Below are 17,750 nucleotides of genomic sequence, written 5' to 3' on the forward strand. Positions count from 1 at the left end.
AAAAAAATGTGTAACTTAAATTTGGTAGGTCACTTGCCCGGAGGTCTGCCTCACCGTGGCGCAAGTGTCTAGTATAATATACTTTGCATGCAAACCATATTGTAAGCTAAAGTTCCTCCTAGTTTAATAAATGTTAGCACTTGTCTTGGATGCAGGGCATGCATTTTTCAGTCTGGCAGAGGCGGTGTATGCCTGTGCGATTAACCATTCAATTGCAACATGTGTTTAGGGATGCGCAGCCTTTCCCCCCCACCTTTCCTTAAGGCGAATTTTAAAACCTACAAAGACTGTTTCTGACTGTGCACTAGTGTGCACACAGCTCTGTGTGGGCTGTGGAGTGTCACACACACAAAAAACACAGGAGACCAATGTTCTATCCCTCAATAAGGCTGTTTGAAGTGCGTTCACAGCAAGTGAGGAACAAGAACACAGGCCTAGCTAATGCTTTCCCTACCTATCTGAAGCAAGTCTGACCCTGCTCTCACTAACAGTCAGCAACCAGCGGAGAATGAATCCAATATGGCCACCGCAAATTCTTTTTCATAGGGGGGTTGGGGGTCCAGGAAGGGGTGCTAGCTGGCTGCCATCTGTCTGCTGACTGTAAGGGGTCAAAGTTTAGCTCAATAATGATGTATAGGGGGCGAATCGAAAATGTCAAATGTTCGCTATTCACCGCAAAAGTTTTATCTCTTTTTTTAAGCTGAAATACATGATGTCTGCCGTTGCTAGGCAATGGCAGACAGCCAATTGAAGGCACAGCAGTACGCACATGCTTTCACTGACTCTTCTGTGTACAGATAGTGAGATAGGTTGTCACTCCCTCCTCTTACAAACCCCTGCTAACTCGCACAGGCAAAGCTTTTCCCAGCAGTAAGGGCCTGAGCCCACTAACACAGTTGTGTCTGCCTCAGTCCACTTTTCAGCATCTGCAATATTGATGTGTAACTGAAAAGTGGATACAACTGTGTCAGTGGGCTTTGGGCCTGAAGGAGGAGCACATTCTTCTGTCCTTCACAGCAGAAATGTCACCAGGTCTTCGATACTGATACATTTTCCAAGGGAGCTGTGTAGATGGTACAGTCTGGGGAGAGCGGGGGAGGGGGGAAGAAAAAAAACTACTATTATTCCTGCCTATGGTGTTGCTTTGCATTACTACTGTGCTGGATAAAACAAGCTTTGATAGCTGTCCTTAAAGGAACACTATCAAGAAACGTTTTATAATTGAGATAGGAATTGTTTGGGAAGTGCTGCTAAGTACTGGTGTATACATTTCACTGGCAACCTCTTTGTTGACTGTTATCAAAATACTTTCACACTTTACTGATGCCAAAACTGACAGCAGAATGAGCCATGGGGGGAGGGGGAATTCCCCATTCACACTTCATCTGTTAATCATGTGTGTGTGAGAGAGAAAGCTCTCAGCAGCTGCAGCTGCTGAGTCCTGTGTCTCTGACTTAAGTGTATAAAGAGAGCAGAGGAAATGTAACTTGTTATAAACATAATAAACATTTGGAATTGTCTGCGACAACACAGCTTTTCATACTTTTTTTGTTTTCACAGAAAAATACTCTGTAGTCTGATATGCAACACTGGCTATGAAGCAGACACCCCTTCTGTAATAGATTTGTTTTAAATAAAGCTAAATCCTACATTTAATAAATTAAAGCTTTTGCCTTTAATATTTAACATGCAAAGTAGGAAAATGTTTACACAGCTACTTAGACATTATTTTTACGTTGTCATTTTAGAACACTTGGTTTAATAGTGTTCCTTTAATGGCTATTTCTGAAACCCAGATTTCAATGGCACCCATTATACATGTATCTGTAGCCAATAGTCACTTGCTCGAGTCTACCTAAATTGCATAGAATTTTTAAAACAGTCTAATGTGTGACTGCTTTCCAGCAAATCAACACACCCCAAACTGGAGCACTGTAAACTTTTTACGTTTATTCATAAACATAATCTTTAGGAAATAAATCAAATTTCCACATCTATAATGGACAGTTGCAAATCACAAGTTTAGGCATGTGTAAATTGTCATTTTGGAGACTTGACTCTGACTGGCAGGACCTATGAAAGATCAACGTCCAACATATTCAACATAGATTATTCTCCCACTCAGAACACTTCCAGGCAATTGTTTTCCATGATTAATCATTAACAATATGCTGCAGATGCATAACCCCCCCAAAGAACATAAACTTTTTCAAAGCATTCTAGGTGGATGTTAAAGGACAACCGAGGTAACGTGACATGATGAGATAGACATGTGTATGCAAAATGCCAAGTACACAAATAACTATGCTGTGTTCCTTTTTTCTTTCTCTGCCTGAAACTGTTAAATATCAGGTATGCAAGTGACAGTTTTTGTCTGGGTCGGGACTAGGTCGGACTGGGTTATACTATAGCATAACCCTCCCTGATAAAGTACTTACAGCCATAAAACATTTCCTGGCTGTACATGGCTTCTGAGAGCAGGAAAGAAATAAAAAGGGTCAATAATTTATAGATTTGAGCTCTGACATACTTCAACGAATGTGTCATTGAGCAGAGACAAGGAAACAGTAAAAACTTAAAAACTAGACTTAAACATAAAAATAAAACTGTGGAATATCTAAAAAAAGTCATTTTTAGGAGACCGAGGATAGATACAATTGTTTTTCTCATCAGTTTATTTTCACCTCGGATGTCCTTTAAGCGAAGAATGGCTTTGGTTTTCGTAGGTTTCCATCAGCATCATTTTCTGTTTCGAGCTAGGTATTTCTTGATCTCATCAATTGCATCTTTTTTTGTAATAGAGTGCCATTGTGGTGGCATTTTTCCTCTCTCTGTGAATGTAAACTCATAATGCTGCTCAAGTTCCTTTTGGAAGTGGCAAGTCACCCATTTCCAGTAATGTAAGGGTGAGTCGTCTGGAGTAATAGACCAGGTATTGTAAGGGGGTCCAGCTTTTCTGTACTTCTCATAAGGAATACAAGTGCCATCTTTAAGTTCAAAGTTACCATCACCTGCAACCTGAGCACTGCAGTCCTCCACAACAAACAGCTTTGAATTGCCGTAACGCCAACCTATTAAAGCCTGAGGACGGTGAAATGTAGCACTGTGATCTCCAGCATGCTTGGGTATACTATTTGTACATACAGCACCACAAAAGGGACACTGTGCGAAGCACCCACAACAAAACTGCTCAGAAAAAATCTCTCTAACTTTTTTTTGAAGATTAGTGAGGTCACAACAAAAAATACTTTTTTTCAGTTGTTTTACTGAAATTTTCAAAGCCTGTGTCATGGCTTTCTTCAGAAATTCCATATCAGTTATATTCTGATATTTCTTACTTATAAGGTCATTACGTGACAGCTTCACTTCACTTCCAAGCTGGGAACAGAATGTCTTCAACCATTTGCTGATGCTATCATTCCTGCCTACCAAAGTAGCTGTTGTATCAATTGCATTTAATATAATATTTCTAATGTCTTCCAGGTTAAGGTTTAGAATTTCGGACACCTTTGTGTTGCCATCAAAGTACTGCTCAACACATTTTTCAATAAAGTCACTGACTGCGGATTGAGGTTTTTGGATATATTCGAGATAATTAAAGAACTCTTCTTTCTCTGCCAATGAAATAAGTAGATACAAATCCAGTTCCTCTTTGTTTCCATTTAAAGCTCGACGCTGACTCCTCATGTTCCCAGCAAAATCTATTGCAGATTTCTCATAGACCCCTTCTTGTATGGCCTCTTTCAACTTGCTACAAATGTTTCCCTGATAGACGATCCTAATAATTTGCCAGAATTCATCTTTCCTATTTGATAAATGGACAACCGGGTCATTGGCTTTTCTAAAATCTTTGGACATCTTGTCAAACCTTTTGGCTGCTTTGTGGCACAAGAACAGGGATGCAATTAAAGTGTAATCTCTTCTGAACGTAAACTTCTCTAACTTATTGCGTATTTCAGATTGCAGCATGTTCAGAATTTCATGGAAGTAAACAGACTGGTAATCCATCTTCTCCCACTCTTTTTGTTTAAGGAATTCATCTAGTTTTCCTTCTAAAATCTGTGTAGTACGCTGTATTGTTTTCTTATCATCTTTTGAAAGGCATTCACAAAACATGGACAACTTGGGTTTTTTAAAAATATATTTTGAGAATTCATCTACTAAGTTTTTCCATATATAGGACTCCTTGATGGTATCAATTATGTTAGCTTCCTTTTTAAAGCCTTCTAGAAAAACATCTTCTAAATCAGTGTAAATGGTTGGCTTTTCAAAAATAAGAATATTTGTTTCCTTCTGCACTTTAATGATCAGAGATTTCCACCGTTCATCAAATCTTTGCTTCAGTTCTTCTTCAGGGATATCCTTTCCTTTCATGGACAGGGCCAAGTCTGTAATCTCCATTAACACTTCATCTTCAAATTTCTCCATGAAATTGTTCACTTTTCCATTGATCTTCTTATATTTGATCATCTGATCTGCTTTTTTCTTCACCTCTTCTATTAGGTCATTTCTGACTCGAACTAGTCTGGTTCTAGTATTCTCTGACCACTGAATCAATATTTCTTTGTCTTTTTCATCATCAAAAACACCTTCAAAGTTTCTAAGAATCTCCTTGTAACTTGGTTCAAACTGTTCCCCTAGCAGCTTGATATTTTCCTCCATAAATTCATTGTTGTGAATTTGGTTAATGATTTGATTTTGAATGGTCAACATACACTTTCTTAATGTCCAAGCCCATTGGCTGTATTTAGCTTCCAATTTGTTGTATATGGCAATCTCAGGGGAATTTTTAAAGCTGAATACAAAATTCTCATTAAGTAAAGCATTCCATAGATCATTAAGTCGAGCTTTAAATGTGGAAATACATAAACAATTTTGCATTTCTTCTTGTTTTCCGGAGTCTAGTATGACTTGTCTTAGCTTCTGAACATTCTGGCTGTAACACGGATTTGGAGGAGCCATGGGAGGGTCACCTTTCCAGAGTTGATCAAAGTAGTGGATGTGTGCATTTACATCAAACCTGATGACATCATTAAAACAGGTGATATCACAGCGTTCTTGCTGTGCAGCACAAAGGGCCAATTCATTCAGTTTCTCTTGAAGTCTCCTTCCCTCCAGGTTTTTCTCTTTGGCAGTTATCTCCCCACCATTTTGATGGACAAATACACAGCTGGGCCTTAGATTGAACTTTTTCATCCTCAAAAATGCTTGAACCGCAATCTGTAAAATGTCTTGCATTTCAGAAGGGTTTTCTCCAAAAACATTAATTAATGAGATATTACTCAGTCCAATTACAAAAGTAGCCAGTTCATTGTCATGATTAATTGTAGTTTTCATTGACAGGTCAACAGCTCTCAATCCCTCTGTATCTACAACAAGTATATAGTCAAAATTGAGCTCTTTTCTAAGTTGTTCATCAACTTTTATAAGTTGCATAAACGCTCCTCTGGTACCTCTGCCAGCACTCACTGCAAACTGAAGTCCAAACATAGCGTTGAGCAGAGTGGATTTTCCAGTACTTTGTATGCCCAGGACTGTGAGGACATATAGCTTTTTATCTCCTAATCTTTCCACCAGCTCATCCAGAATTGCTCCAATCCACTTCAGTGGCACGTGGGCAGTCTCACCATCCATCAGCTCAATGGGATACCCCGAAACCATGAGATGTGCTGCAATCTTTGGCAATGTAAAATAGTCATTTTCATTTCCTGGAAAGGTTTCTGAAGCTTCATAAATTTGTCCCAGTTCTCTCAGAATATGTTCAAGCCCAAATCTTGACCTTTCAATTTCTTTTGATAGTTTCTCTAAGTCATACTTTAAACTTTCTATAATGACTTTATTTGCTTTTTTTTCCTGTTCCTCCTTAATTTGTGTCCATTTTTTGTGGTAGTTCTCTTGCAGCATGGAAAGAGATTTTGAGGATAAATCATCCAAATACATTTTTAACCAATGGAGAAAGTGCATGTTTAATCCTTGGTTGGCTTTTCTTAGACTGCCTAGAAAGTGTTTCAAGAAGTCATTGAGAGGAGAGGCTCTTTTTAATTGTTTATCCCTTATTGCACTTTTCTCAGATAAAATGTTGCTCTGGTGTTGCCTAATACTCGCATTACTCTTTTGTTTAAGTCGAGCCATTTCTTTATCTTTTTCACACCATTCACACCAGAGTTCCCCCTGTAGAGGAAGAAATGCCTCCTTCCAGATGGATACGTCTTTTGCTTTTAACAGTGACAGCAGACCCTGAGCATCTTCTTTTCCTTGCTTGCATTGGGTTTTGTCTTCATCCACTACAAACCCATGTTTTCTGGCTATGTCCGCACAGGTTTCAAGTGAGTATTCTTTCTTTGAGTTGCTTAGTAAAGATTGTATTGTTTGTGATATGTCTTGTATCATTTCTGCTTCATTTCTGTTTTTAAGACATATGTTAACTGTGTTTCCTTTTCCAATTTGACATTTCTCTTTGTCTGCCAATAGACAGATGAGTGATTTTGGGGATTTTTGTAGCTGTTGTAACATTTCCTTCCCTCTCATGTCCAGCTCTGAGAATACAACCACAATGACCGAGGAAATTTTTTCTAAGAATTTCACTTGCCGGTTATGTTTTTGGGCATCACCATGAAGGTTAGTAAATGCAATGCAATCATCAAATTGGTCATCCTCCTTGCCACCAGGAAAATACCAGGCAATCTCTGTAACTCCGTTCATCAGTAAAGCATTGTTTGTGCTGCCTCTGCAGTGCCGATGAAAGAAAATATCGTGTTTCTGTTTACTAATCAGCCAGTTCATCAACTGTGATTTTGAGGAAGAAGATTGGCCAAGACGAAGGAAGGATACGATGTGAGTCTTTTCTTTCTTTATAAACTTGTCATAAGGTGTGCCACATTTACATTTCTTTTTCAGATTCTTTTTTATTTCTTGAAAAGACCAGAGTGGGAATTCTATAGAATCTGAATTGGGTTGTGGTACCAAAAGTGGAAGAGCAAACTGACAATTTGAAAGTTTTGAGTACAGATACTGTCGCATGAAATCATCAGCACAGTGGAAAACTGACATTTGAACATCCATTGGATGGATAGCCTGTTCATTTTGCTGTTCATATTTTTGAATATTGCTATGTGGAAAGATATCTATGACATTTTCTCCCCCATCAGCCTGTGCAGTTAGATGGCTACTCTGTGCACACTGGACATATTTGGCATTGTAGTCCAGCATGAGCAGTTTCTGCAAGTAAAGAAGGGGAAGCTGTGTTTCTTCAAAATCGTGTTTTTCCGCCAAATAAGACAGACATATTTTGCGAGCATCCATTATCTTCATTTTCTGTGGGTAATATTTCTCAAGGTCCAGCTCCTTCAGCAGGGATGAAATGTTGTGGACTTTTGTACCATAAATATTGTACTGCTTACTCAGACAAGAAGCTAGTTTGGAATTGTCTATAAAATTGCTCTTGTGATTGTCTTTAATAACAGTCCATATTGGCACCAGCTGGGATCCTCTGTGTATAACACTCCAAGTTTTGTTACTGGTCACAAGACCCGATTTCCATTGCAAGAAAGAAGCTGCTTTGGATGGACCTTCAGTTTTAGCAATAGAGACCTGAATATCTTCCTGAAATTTGGATGTTTTTGAAAAGTCCACAGATTCCGGAGCAGTCAATAGAAAGTCACTATCCTCTCTGAATGCAGCACAGCTAGTACCCATATAATGATGTAATGCATCTGATGTGGCCTTTTTGGCTTTTTTAATTTGGTTGAAATCATCTACTTTCATTGATACCTTCATCCAGAATAGGCCACCAAAATGTATGGGGCCCGAGTTAACATGTGATCCAAACCTATGAAAAAAATCTGTACATTTTCTTGCTAAATTCTCTTCATTTGCATGTACAAAAATTGCCTTATCAATGTCTTTTAAAGCACTTAGTGCAGACTGGGAAAGCCTTAGCTGGTCCCTTCTGAGGTAACATGAAGCTAAGGGGATGTAATTATATCTGGTTGCACAAACATAATTGTGTTGGCATGCATGTTCACATTCTGATGAGTTGCTATGTGCAGAACTTCCCTTTAGACCAGGCACCAGGAAATGATCAAAAACTAAGCCATGTAAGTTCAACCCCTGGTTTTTAGCTGTTTTTTGAAAATCACATTCCTCTGTAGGAGAGAGAAATTCCTCCTGCTGAACAACAGAGCTTTGTTCTGGCCCAGCCAGTCTGATGTCTGATGGAATACACAAAACTGGTTCACGTTTTACAACCTCATCTTCCATGTTTTTGGTTTGGAAAATTCCCTCCAGTGCTAGGCCCTCAGAAGCATAACAAATAACCCCTGCATATGTTAAGTTCTCCCTTTTTGAAAATGACTCATTTTTGAGGATAACATCCTTTTCTAAATATTCTATAAGATCCCCGTTTGGTTTCTCTTGGGGTTGTAAGCAAATTGGATGAATTTCCTGAGCTTTCCACATTTCTCGTTCATGTTGTTGAACATCCTCATCCTGTTGAGTTTTCCCTTTAAGGTGCAATGCTTCTGGGTGTTCCAGTTTGTTAAACGCTTGTTTATTTTTCCCTTTCATTAACAGATTTCTCTTTGTTTGCACTTCAGCAATATCTTCACTGCAGTCACAAAGATTGAACAGTTTACGTAGCGCTCTCTTTTCCCAGGGATGTTGAATCTGCTTCTCTATTTTTGCAAAGTCTTCGGGCTGAATATTTTCCAATGACTGAACATTTTTAATACCCAACTCTTCCTCTATAATGGGAAGCCATAGCTTAGGATCCAAGCCAGATTCTTTAATTTTTTTGACAAGTTCGTTGTTGGAGGGATATTCATCATCAGGTTTGTTGTCTGACATTTCTATGAAAAACATGAAAATAATCTATTAGTGGAACATAATTCATATTATACAGTAAAAGAAAAAGCTAGTAGGCACTACAGCAGTATCAGATTGAGCAATAAGGCCCGGTTCACATCTGCATTTGCCAACGGAGCTGGCTGTACGGTTCCATGGTCCGTTCCTCTGAACGGACAAAAAAATGCTCTGGCCCTAATTTTCCGGACCGTTTTGCTCAACGGAATGGAAACGGAAGGTTTTGCAGCTACATAGTAACAAATAGAAAACTGACAGTTTACAGCACACTGGCTGTAAAAACTGACAGTTTTTCCTGATCCTGATAGCCGGATCAGTACGACCGGCTCCGCAAAAAAATGCTAATGTGAACCGGGCCTTCATCTGTGATCTATTACATGGTCAGGGAAGTAGTATTAGGCAGCATCACTCACCCTATTCAGCTTATTGTGCTCTGGAGTAAACAGTAGTAATTCAAAATGTAATCGGTAGAGGTAAAAATCCAGCACTGCAGAGCACAGTGTCATTCATTCAGCCTAATTATTAGGAGAGGGCAGGGCCGGGCCGAGGCATAGGCTGGAGAGGCTCCAGCCTCAGGGCGCAGTGTAGGAGGGGGCACAGAATTCATTCAGCTGTCATTCCTAATTGTGTTTGAAGCAGAAAGAAATAAGAAAAGGGGATACATGGCAGTGACTGCAAGCCAGATAACTAGATATTAAGGTGTTGGGGAGGTTGTGGGCCATGTGGCGCCTCTTAGTCTAATAGCAATCAGTGTGTGATGGCTGAGGTGGCAGGGATGGAGGGGCGCACTTTGGTGTCTCAGCCTTGGGTGCTGGAGGACCTTGTCCCGGCTCTGGGAGAGGGAGGAGCCCAAGGTAAAAAAAAAAAAAACAATTCAACTGTTAGTACTTGAGACTGTTCTACCTTAAGGAATTCACAATCAGGAGAAATGGTGTTCTCAATAAAAAAGGTTTTTATTATGCACATCAGACAACACATTTCGCGGGCCAAAACACCACTTCATCAGGTCAAGTTCAAGTGGTGGGAAATTAACCCAATCGGGAAAGACCCTGAGTGCTTGGATCCTGAGCATTCGTCTTTGAATTATTAAAAAAAAAAGATACAGGCGTTCAGGGTCTATCCTGATTGGGCTCATTTCCTGGCACTTGAACTTGACCTGATAAAGCTGTGTTTTGGTTGCAAAACGTGTGCATAATAAAAACCTTTTTTTATTGAGAACACCATTTCTCCCGATTGTGACGTCCTTAAGGTAGGACATTATAGCGTACTAACAGTTGAATTGTTTTGTTTTGTTTTTCACCTTAGGCGCCTCTCTCTCCCCTGCTAATAATTGTGAAGAAACCCTCTACGAGGGTAGCATCCTTCAATTTTACTGTATGTCTAGTTGAAGCCTTTTTCAGGGAGCAGCGACCATCTGATCTTTTCTGAAAGGCCAAGTGGGGATTTTATTTTCCCCACATGCTGATTTTAGTGGTTGCAAACGTTCCAACCTGCCTTTGTGAGTATAATTGTTGAAGCTTTGATTGTTCCACCATATATCTCTACGTTTTTGCATGAACGGGCTCCCGGTGTCTCTGCGCTTTTTTTCTTCTTACAAGTTCTTGATTTAATCAGCCTAGGTCACAAGTAGTAAATACATACTTTTGTGCGCTGGACTGCAACAAGCAGAAATGGTCTTACCATCAGTTAAGGGGGATGGCAGAGGGTGCAGGAAACGCATAGCTAAACGGCCGTTTCGCATGGTGGTGCTTCTTCAGAGGCTTGACCACTAAAGCCTCGGAAGAAGCACCACCGTGCAAAATGGTCATTAGGCTGCCGATTTGCATCCTGCACCCACTGTCATCCACCTCACCTAATGTTAGGACTATTTCTGCAGTCCAATACACAAAAGTATGTGTTTTCTATGATTATTCCACAAAAACAACCTGCTGCTCTATAATTCTTGCAAAGTGAAAACTTTATTGGCACATGACTCTTAATAACACACAATAATTGACTTATTGGTCAGAGCACTCCCCACACATAGTGCAAACACAAATCTCACCACCAACCATACACTAAGCTGACTGTTTTAATAATCTATGCCAGGAAAATGTTGGAAAGCGTAAGCGCACCAAGCATGCTGTTATAAGCAACCGCAGACGCACAGCCTTCAATTGAGGTAGGGGTCTGCTTCATTGTACAAGCGTGGTGAGTGCTGCTGGTGCAGCGAGATGGTATCAGCTTCCTATATTCCTGAGACTGAAAATACATTGTGCAGCTTTACGGTGGCCACACACGATACAATAAAATGATCCAATGCATGTACTGCTACTTTTCAATCAATGATCATATGACTGAAGACTAGTACAGTTAAAGAAATGCTGTGATCACATGATGCAGGAGTATGGGGCTTATAATAACATGCTTGGTGCTCTTACATTTTCCAACATGTGCCTGGCATAGATTACTACAACAGTCAGCCTAGTGTATGATTGGTGGTGAGATCTGTGTGTGCACTACGTGTGATGAGCACTCCGACCAATAGGATGATTTTTTTTGTGTGTTTGGGGGAGGGGGTTATTAGGAATTGTGTATTGTTAACAGCCATTTGCCAATAAAGTTTTCCACTTTGCAAGAATCATAGAGCAGCAGGTTGTTTTTGTGGAATAATCATATGTTGTAGTATGCAACCAGGTACTCCTTTATACACCAAATAGCATAAGATTGATTAGGCTGCAAAATTGGTATTGTTCTCCTGATCTAAGTAAGATTGTATGTATTTACTACATGTGTCCTATGCTTAAATGACACTTTTGCACTGTAGTGCTGATTTTCATCTCCATTGAAAACATAATTCACATTATTCCTGAACTTGGGGCACTGTCAATGCATTAAAATTAACTATTAGTGAAGCAAAATTCATATGAATCATGAACATTGTTCAGATAATAGAACAATTAGAAGTTGATTCACGAAATAAATATTAAATCAGCGTGACTTAATTTTGTTGCCATGCACAATACGTGTGCTAGTGGCAGCGTAGCTAAACAATGGGCGCTGCTTACAAAAGCCATGCAGTAATAATGTACCGCTACATGCCCCCCCCCCCTCCCCTCCCCCTACCCGTTTAGCCAATAACTTTTACCCACCATGCTCCATTATGATATATCAGGCCAAAGGCCTTTATGAATTGGAGGAGAGCGCTTTATGACTCTGTCTTGTTATATTTTTGCTTTTAGGAATTAAAGAGGGAGGGAGCTGTGCACACTGCAGAGCAGAACTGTTTTGCTGTAACTTTTTATCAATTATTTAATTGCTTAAAGTGAACCTCCAGACTAAAATTTTTTACCTAAGCTCCACCCATCAAAGAAAAAAACGCCAAGGCTTTTTTTCCCTGATGCTGTGCAGAGCATGATGGGATTTCCTATGTTATTCACGTTGCCTAGCAAATGGGAGAGGTGCTTAGGACACAGGACAGTTGGAACTGTGTCTCATGCTCCCTGTCACCTCCTTTCAACCAAAAAGATGGCTGCCATCATGAAATCCAACATTTGCCTGTTCTTTTAAAACAGGGTGGGTAAGAGATTATATTACCTATCTATTTTAATTAACATAACTAATGTAACTTAATGACAGTATGTTTGTTTAGGCTGGAGTTCCTCTTTAACCTCCAAGGCGGTATGATTATCTTCAAATTTTAGGGTCTACAAGTGGTACCATTTTTTCACAACTATTTCAATATTTGCTGCTGTGCTCTCCATGCATATCTGTTATGGTGTGGTGTTTTGGTGTACACACTCAGAGTTTTCTGATTATTGGTGATCCGCAGTATCACCAGTAATACAGATATATTTGATTATATGGTGATCTGCGGAATCACCAATAATACAAATATTTATACGTACTCTGGAAAACACAAGGTACAGATGATATAACTTGTGGAAAACCCACCACACTGACGTTAACTCAGAGGGATGGTGACCTCTGAAAGAAAGGGCAGTGTGTGCGATTCTGCGACTAGGATAAGAATGCAGAATCGCGTTCCTCAACAGCAATGATATGCTGAGGAGTTACTGAGTTCCCCGCAAGGAGAACTCAGCAGAGTTAACCCTTTAGTGGACGAACCACTAAAGGGGGCGAAGTCAAACGGAAAATGGTTCGGTATCAGAACTGGCAAGGAAGTACCGAATCGACAGACAGAAATCAAGATCAGAGGTCAAGCCAAGGTCAGTAACAGAAAATCAGATGGGCAGAGGTACAGAATCGAGAAACACGAGTAGTCAGAAGCCAAGCCAATAGTCGGTAACGGTACGGGCTGGCGAAGTACAAAATCAGGAGACAAGAGAATAAACAGGTAACAGGCAAAAGGTCATACACAATATACAATGCAATTAGTACTTTAGGCTATCAACAGAATCTGGCTAAGTGTAGATCCCCAGCTCCAGCCCGTTCTAACACACTTTGGGATCTGACTAGGGTCTGAGTGCTAACACACAAGTATTCGCTGACTGCAGACAACTTGCAACTGACAGAATGCCTGCTTTTATAGTGTGCTGGACTCAAACAGCCCGCCCAGCCATTCAACCAATCACAACATGGCTCAAGGACCTTTCAGCACAGCTCAAGGACCTTGCTGAGGTCAGCTGACCAGCTGGTCAGCTGAATCTCCTTCTAAGAGTATAAAAGGCTCTACTGCACACGCGCGCGGCCCCTACGGGGTCCAGACTGTCATGAGAGGTGCCTCGGCGAGCAGCATGCCATGAGGCCTGTGAAGGTGTTCCAGGAGTGCAGCCTCGGCGTGGAGTACGCCAAGAGGTCTGCGACTGAGCAGTGAATCGTGCTGCCGCTGCGGACGTGGACGTTTCTCCGCGTTCCGCATGCGACTATGCGGGCGGTCGCGCTGCTGATGCGGACGCGGACAATCCTCCGCGTTCAGCCTGCTGTTGCCTCATTACAATATCTAGGAGAAAACATACAAAACTCCACATAGGGTAATAACGTTCAGTTAAGTTTCACTCAAACACCCAGGTGTCTGTGATAAATAGTAACACTCTTCTGTATGAAGCCATAACCCCCATGTCTAGATGCTCACCAGATACAGACCACCTCAGCTCTCTGGTGGGTCTTAAGATCTGTCTGCTTGTCCCCGGACTTTGCAGATGTAGCCCACCTCTATCTGTAAGTGGATTATGCGCTTTGTTGTAATAACCAAACAGGCCAGACGACAACCTATAAAACGTCTTAACTTCTATGGGCTTTTTAATCCAACAGCGAATCTCAATAAAACATAAAAACTTGAAGCTTCGGACAATCTCTGTCTGCTTCACCCGCCTGCGGTGCCAATATATCACCCACTGCCAAGAGGCATCTGGCAGGCTGTGGCTTGTGCAAGAGGATCCCACAGAGAGCCGGAGGAGATAGGCTCCTGACATGGCTGCTGCTGATTGGTGCATCGCCCTGTCAATCAAGGCTTCTCACTAAGTTACTGGCATTGATTATCTCGCGGTTGGGACCATGGCGCCATCACTGGGCCAATCACTGAATCTGCTTAGTTACTACAAGCCACAGCCTGCCCAATGCCTGTCCAATGCCGCCCTCCACCTGGTCAGCTGCCAAGTCACAATAGCAGTTACTGGTGGCAGAAAACCTCTGCAGGAATGTGACTTTTCCCACTAGTCTGGGGAAACAGAAGGACACAGGAGGAGCAAGTACGCGCATTTCACGGTCAGGGTATGCGCGTTCCCAATGTCGTTGGACAGTGCTGTAAATTGTTGTATTCGGACTATAAGATGCACTGACGTTTCCCCCCACTTTTGGGGAAAAAATGTCTCATGGTCCAAAAAACACGGTCTGTATACAAATACAATTTATTCACATCAAAGTGGGTGTGTGCAATTGGTTAAATGTACTAATCAATAAATATTCTTCCCATTAAATGCAGCTATGCTGGTGTGTTTTTGTACTTGTCTCTGTATGGTTTTGTTCCAGTGCTAACACCTGAGTAGCATGTCTATACAACTTTCATTTGCACAATCTTTTAGCATATAGTAATTATTTTATGTATGATCGTGATTATTAGATATCCCATAATGAAGCTCTGGTCTTCTCCGGGGACCCGCTGGCAGCCTGTAAGGTTCACCAGCCCCCGATGGGTCGGCGAGTGCCCGCACACATATGGGCCCAGATGATTGGATGTGTACTGCGCTTGTGCAGTAGTCTGTGCAAGTGCAGTTCGCTCCTGATGACATGGACGCTAGCGTGATTGCTAGCACACACCCAAGAATGTTGGCGAGCCTTACAAGCTGCCAGCGGGACCCCAGAGAGGACCGAAGTTGCGGCGAGAAACACAAATGATTTCTAGGGGCTGGAAGAAGCCCCAGGGAAGTATAACATTTTATTTCTCACCTTGTGAGTAGCGCTGAGCAGAAATTATGCCCATTCGTAATTACGCATCGTGATCATAATGCGAAACTTCGGGGGAATAGTGTAAGCAATTTCGTAGTTAATTGTTCCCATTCGTAATTACGCATGAATTTACACATAATTTCAGTCCGACTTTGGCGGTGAATAGCAAAGCTCCCATACATACCATTGCTACCAAAAATTGCTACATATGTTAAGAAGAATAGTGGGTACAAGTTATAAAAATAATTGTTCAAGAAGACCTTGTAGTTTTTGAGAAAATCTATTTTAAATATACAAAAAAAAATGTTTTTTAAACTGTTATTTTTCTAGGTTCAAAAAACATTTTTCTTTGCATATTTAAAATAGATTTTCTCAAAAATTGCAAGATCTTTTTGAAAAATTATTTTTTGACTTGTACCCAATATTCTCCTTAACATACTGTTGTAAGGTCTGGCAACGTATTCACCCACGAATCAGCCTCCATGTCCCAATCTATCTCCGCCGTCTTCGCCTTGTGTGGCGCGTCCCCGCTTGAACGGTAGGTGAGAGACAACACCTATCCGACTTCGGTTACACCCAGGCCTTTAGGGCGCAAGATATTGAGGCTGAATGCAGGGTGGGTATAGATAGATCACCAACACCAAACACGAGAAACAAAAGCAGAGTCCAATAACAGTCCGGGTCATACACAGGTATCTGAGATTCGCAGTACAGAAGGAGCAGGCAAGAGAGTAGTCGAGAGTTTCCGGGGTCAGTTCAGGCAGCGGGCAAGGAAGGTCAGAAATCAGGCAGAGGTCAAAAATCCAAGTAATCCAATAAAGAATAGTTTTCCAACTAGGATACATGCACCCAGCAACTAGCTAACGCTATCACGGACAATGACAGGAAGCACTTGGCAGACTTATATACTACATGCAACCAATCAGTGGCCGGCCACATGCACACAACAGCCAATCACACGCAGGCATTAATCAGCTGACAGTGAGACACACACCACAACAGGTCAGCTGACCCACCCAATACTGACCAGCAAAGTTTACTGAGAGTATTAGCCATAGCACAATGGTCAAGCTCACCACCTCTGACATGGGAGACCAGGGTTCAATCCCAGGCAGGGTCAGAAACTATTATTTCATATTATTAAAATGAACGCCTGCTAAGTGTCAGCTGACTCTACCTCAATGGTCGCCTCAGACCATACTGCGGCCGAGAGGAGCGGATCCTTACAACTGTATGTAGCAATTTTGGCAGCAATAGCATGTATGTGGGCTTTGCTATCCAAAGTCGGCATGAAATTACGCATACATTACACGTAAATGCATGCATAATTACAAATGATTATGTGAAGTCAATTGAATTACGAATTTGTAATTAGGTATATGGGTAATGTGCGAAAATGTATGTGTAATTTCGTGTAATCGTAATTAGCAGATTACAATCATCACTACTTGTGAGTCCTTGAACCTCCCTGGCCTTCTATTAAGATCGCCAGGGCGGCTGCAGGAGGGTTTTTTTTTTAATTAAAAAAAAACTGTTTCATGCAGCCAACTGAAAGTTGACTGCATGAAAGCCCACTAGAGGGCGCTCCGGAAGCGTCATTCTGATCGCCTCCGCAATGAGCAGCCTTCCTTGTTTTGCTTACATCATCGCCATAGCGACGAGTGGAGTGACGTCATGGACGTCAGCCGATGTCCTAACGTCAGCCGCCTCCGATCCAGCCCATAGCGCTGGCCGGAACTTTTGTTCCGGCTGCACAGGGCTCGGTGCGGCTGGGGGACCCTCTTTCGCCGCTGCTCGCGGCGGATCGCCGCAGAGCAGCGGCGATCAGGCAGCACACGCGGCTGGCAAAGTGTGCTGCTTTTTATTTGATGAAAATCGGCCCAGCAGGGTCTGAGCGGCGACCTCCGGCGGTGATGGACGGATATATTCGTCCATACCACTGAGGAGGTTAAGGAGCCAACCCATCATCATTTCAGGTGGGAAAGTAATATATTAAAATTGGGTCAGACTTGTATCAGATCAGATTTGATGACCACTGTCATAAGATAATTCTATAATGTGCATTCATATATCGCTTCATTACAATGATATCATTTATTAATCATGCACAGTAAGGGAAAGAGGCGCCCTGATTTGAATAAAAGCTTTTAAAACCAGTTCAAAAACAAAAAAGAAAAATGAGGTGGTATCTTACCTCAATGACGAAATCTCTGTAAACTTACAAAAGATTTTTATTTGAGCACAGGCAACGCGTTTCACGGGTCTGAGCCTGTTTCCTCAGGCCAATACAGTGCCAAATGACAGATATCATGTAGTATAGGGAGCCTCCTTAGAGAGGCTCCCTATGCTATATGATATCTGTCCTTAGGGAGGCTCCCTATGCTACATGATATCTGTCATTTGGCACTGTATTGGCCTAACCGGCATAAAGTCAAAAATCAATTCTTTATTTTTATCTGGTAAAAAAGTAATAAGGATGCTAACCAGGCATTCCAAAAGTTAAA

General features: G+C 41.4%; 1 protein-coding gene across 1 annotated transcript; it reads right to left on the bottom strand.

Moving 5' to 3' along the window:
• Positions 1–2,739: 2,739 nt before the first annotated feature.
• Positions 2,740–13,325, bottom strand: LOC137537953 (interferon-induced very large GTPase 1-like). Its single transcript, XM_068259880.1, has 2 exons — positions 13,240–13,325; positions 2,740–8,846 (listed from the first exon to the last, which is right to left on the bottom strand). Exon 2 carries the CDS (start codon positions 8,842–8,844, stop codon positions 2,740–2,742), a length of 6,105 nt encoding a protein of 2,034 aa, XP_068115981.1. The 5' UTR covers positions 8,845–8,846; positions 13,240–13,325.
• Positions 13,326–17,750: the final 4,425 nt, after the last annotated feature.

Source organism: Hyperolius riggenbachi, chromosome 11, assembly GCF_040937935.1.
Source record: "Hyperolius riggenbachi isolate aHypRig1 chromosome 11, aHypRig1.pri, whole genome shotgun sequence".
In the NCBI taxonomy this organism is placed as follows: Eukaryota; Metazoa; Chordata; class Amphibia; order Anura; family Hyperoliidae; genus Hyperolius; species Hyperolius riggenbachi.

Excerpts from the sequence above, each read along its gene's own strand:
- LOC137537953 (XM_068259880.1), bottom strand. The coding sequence starts at position 8,844 with ATGTCAGACAACAAACCTGATGATGAATATCCCTCCAACAACGAACTT.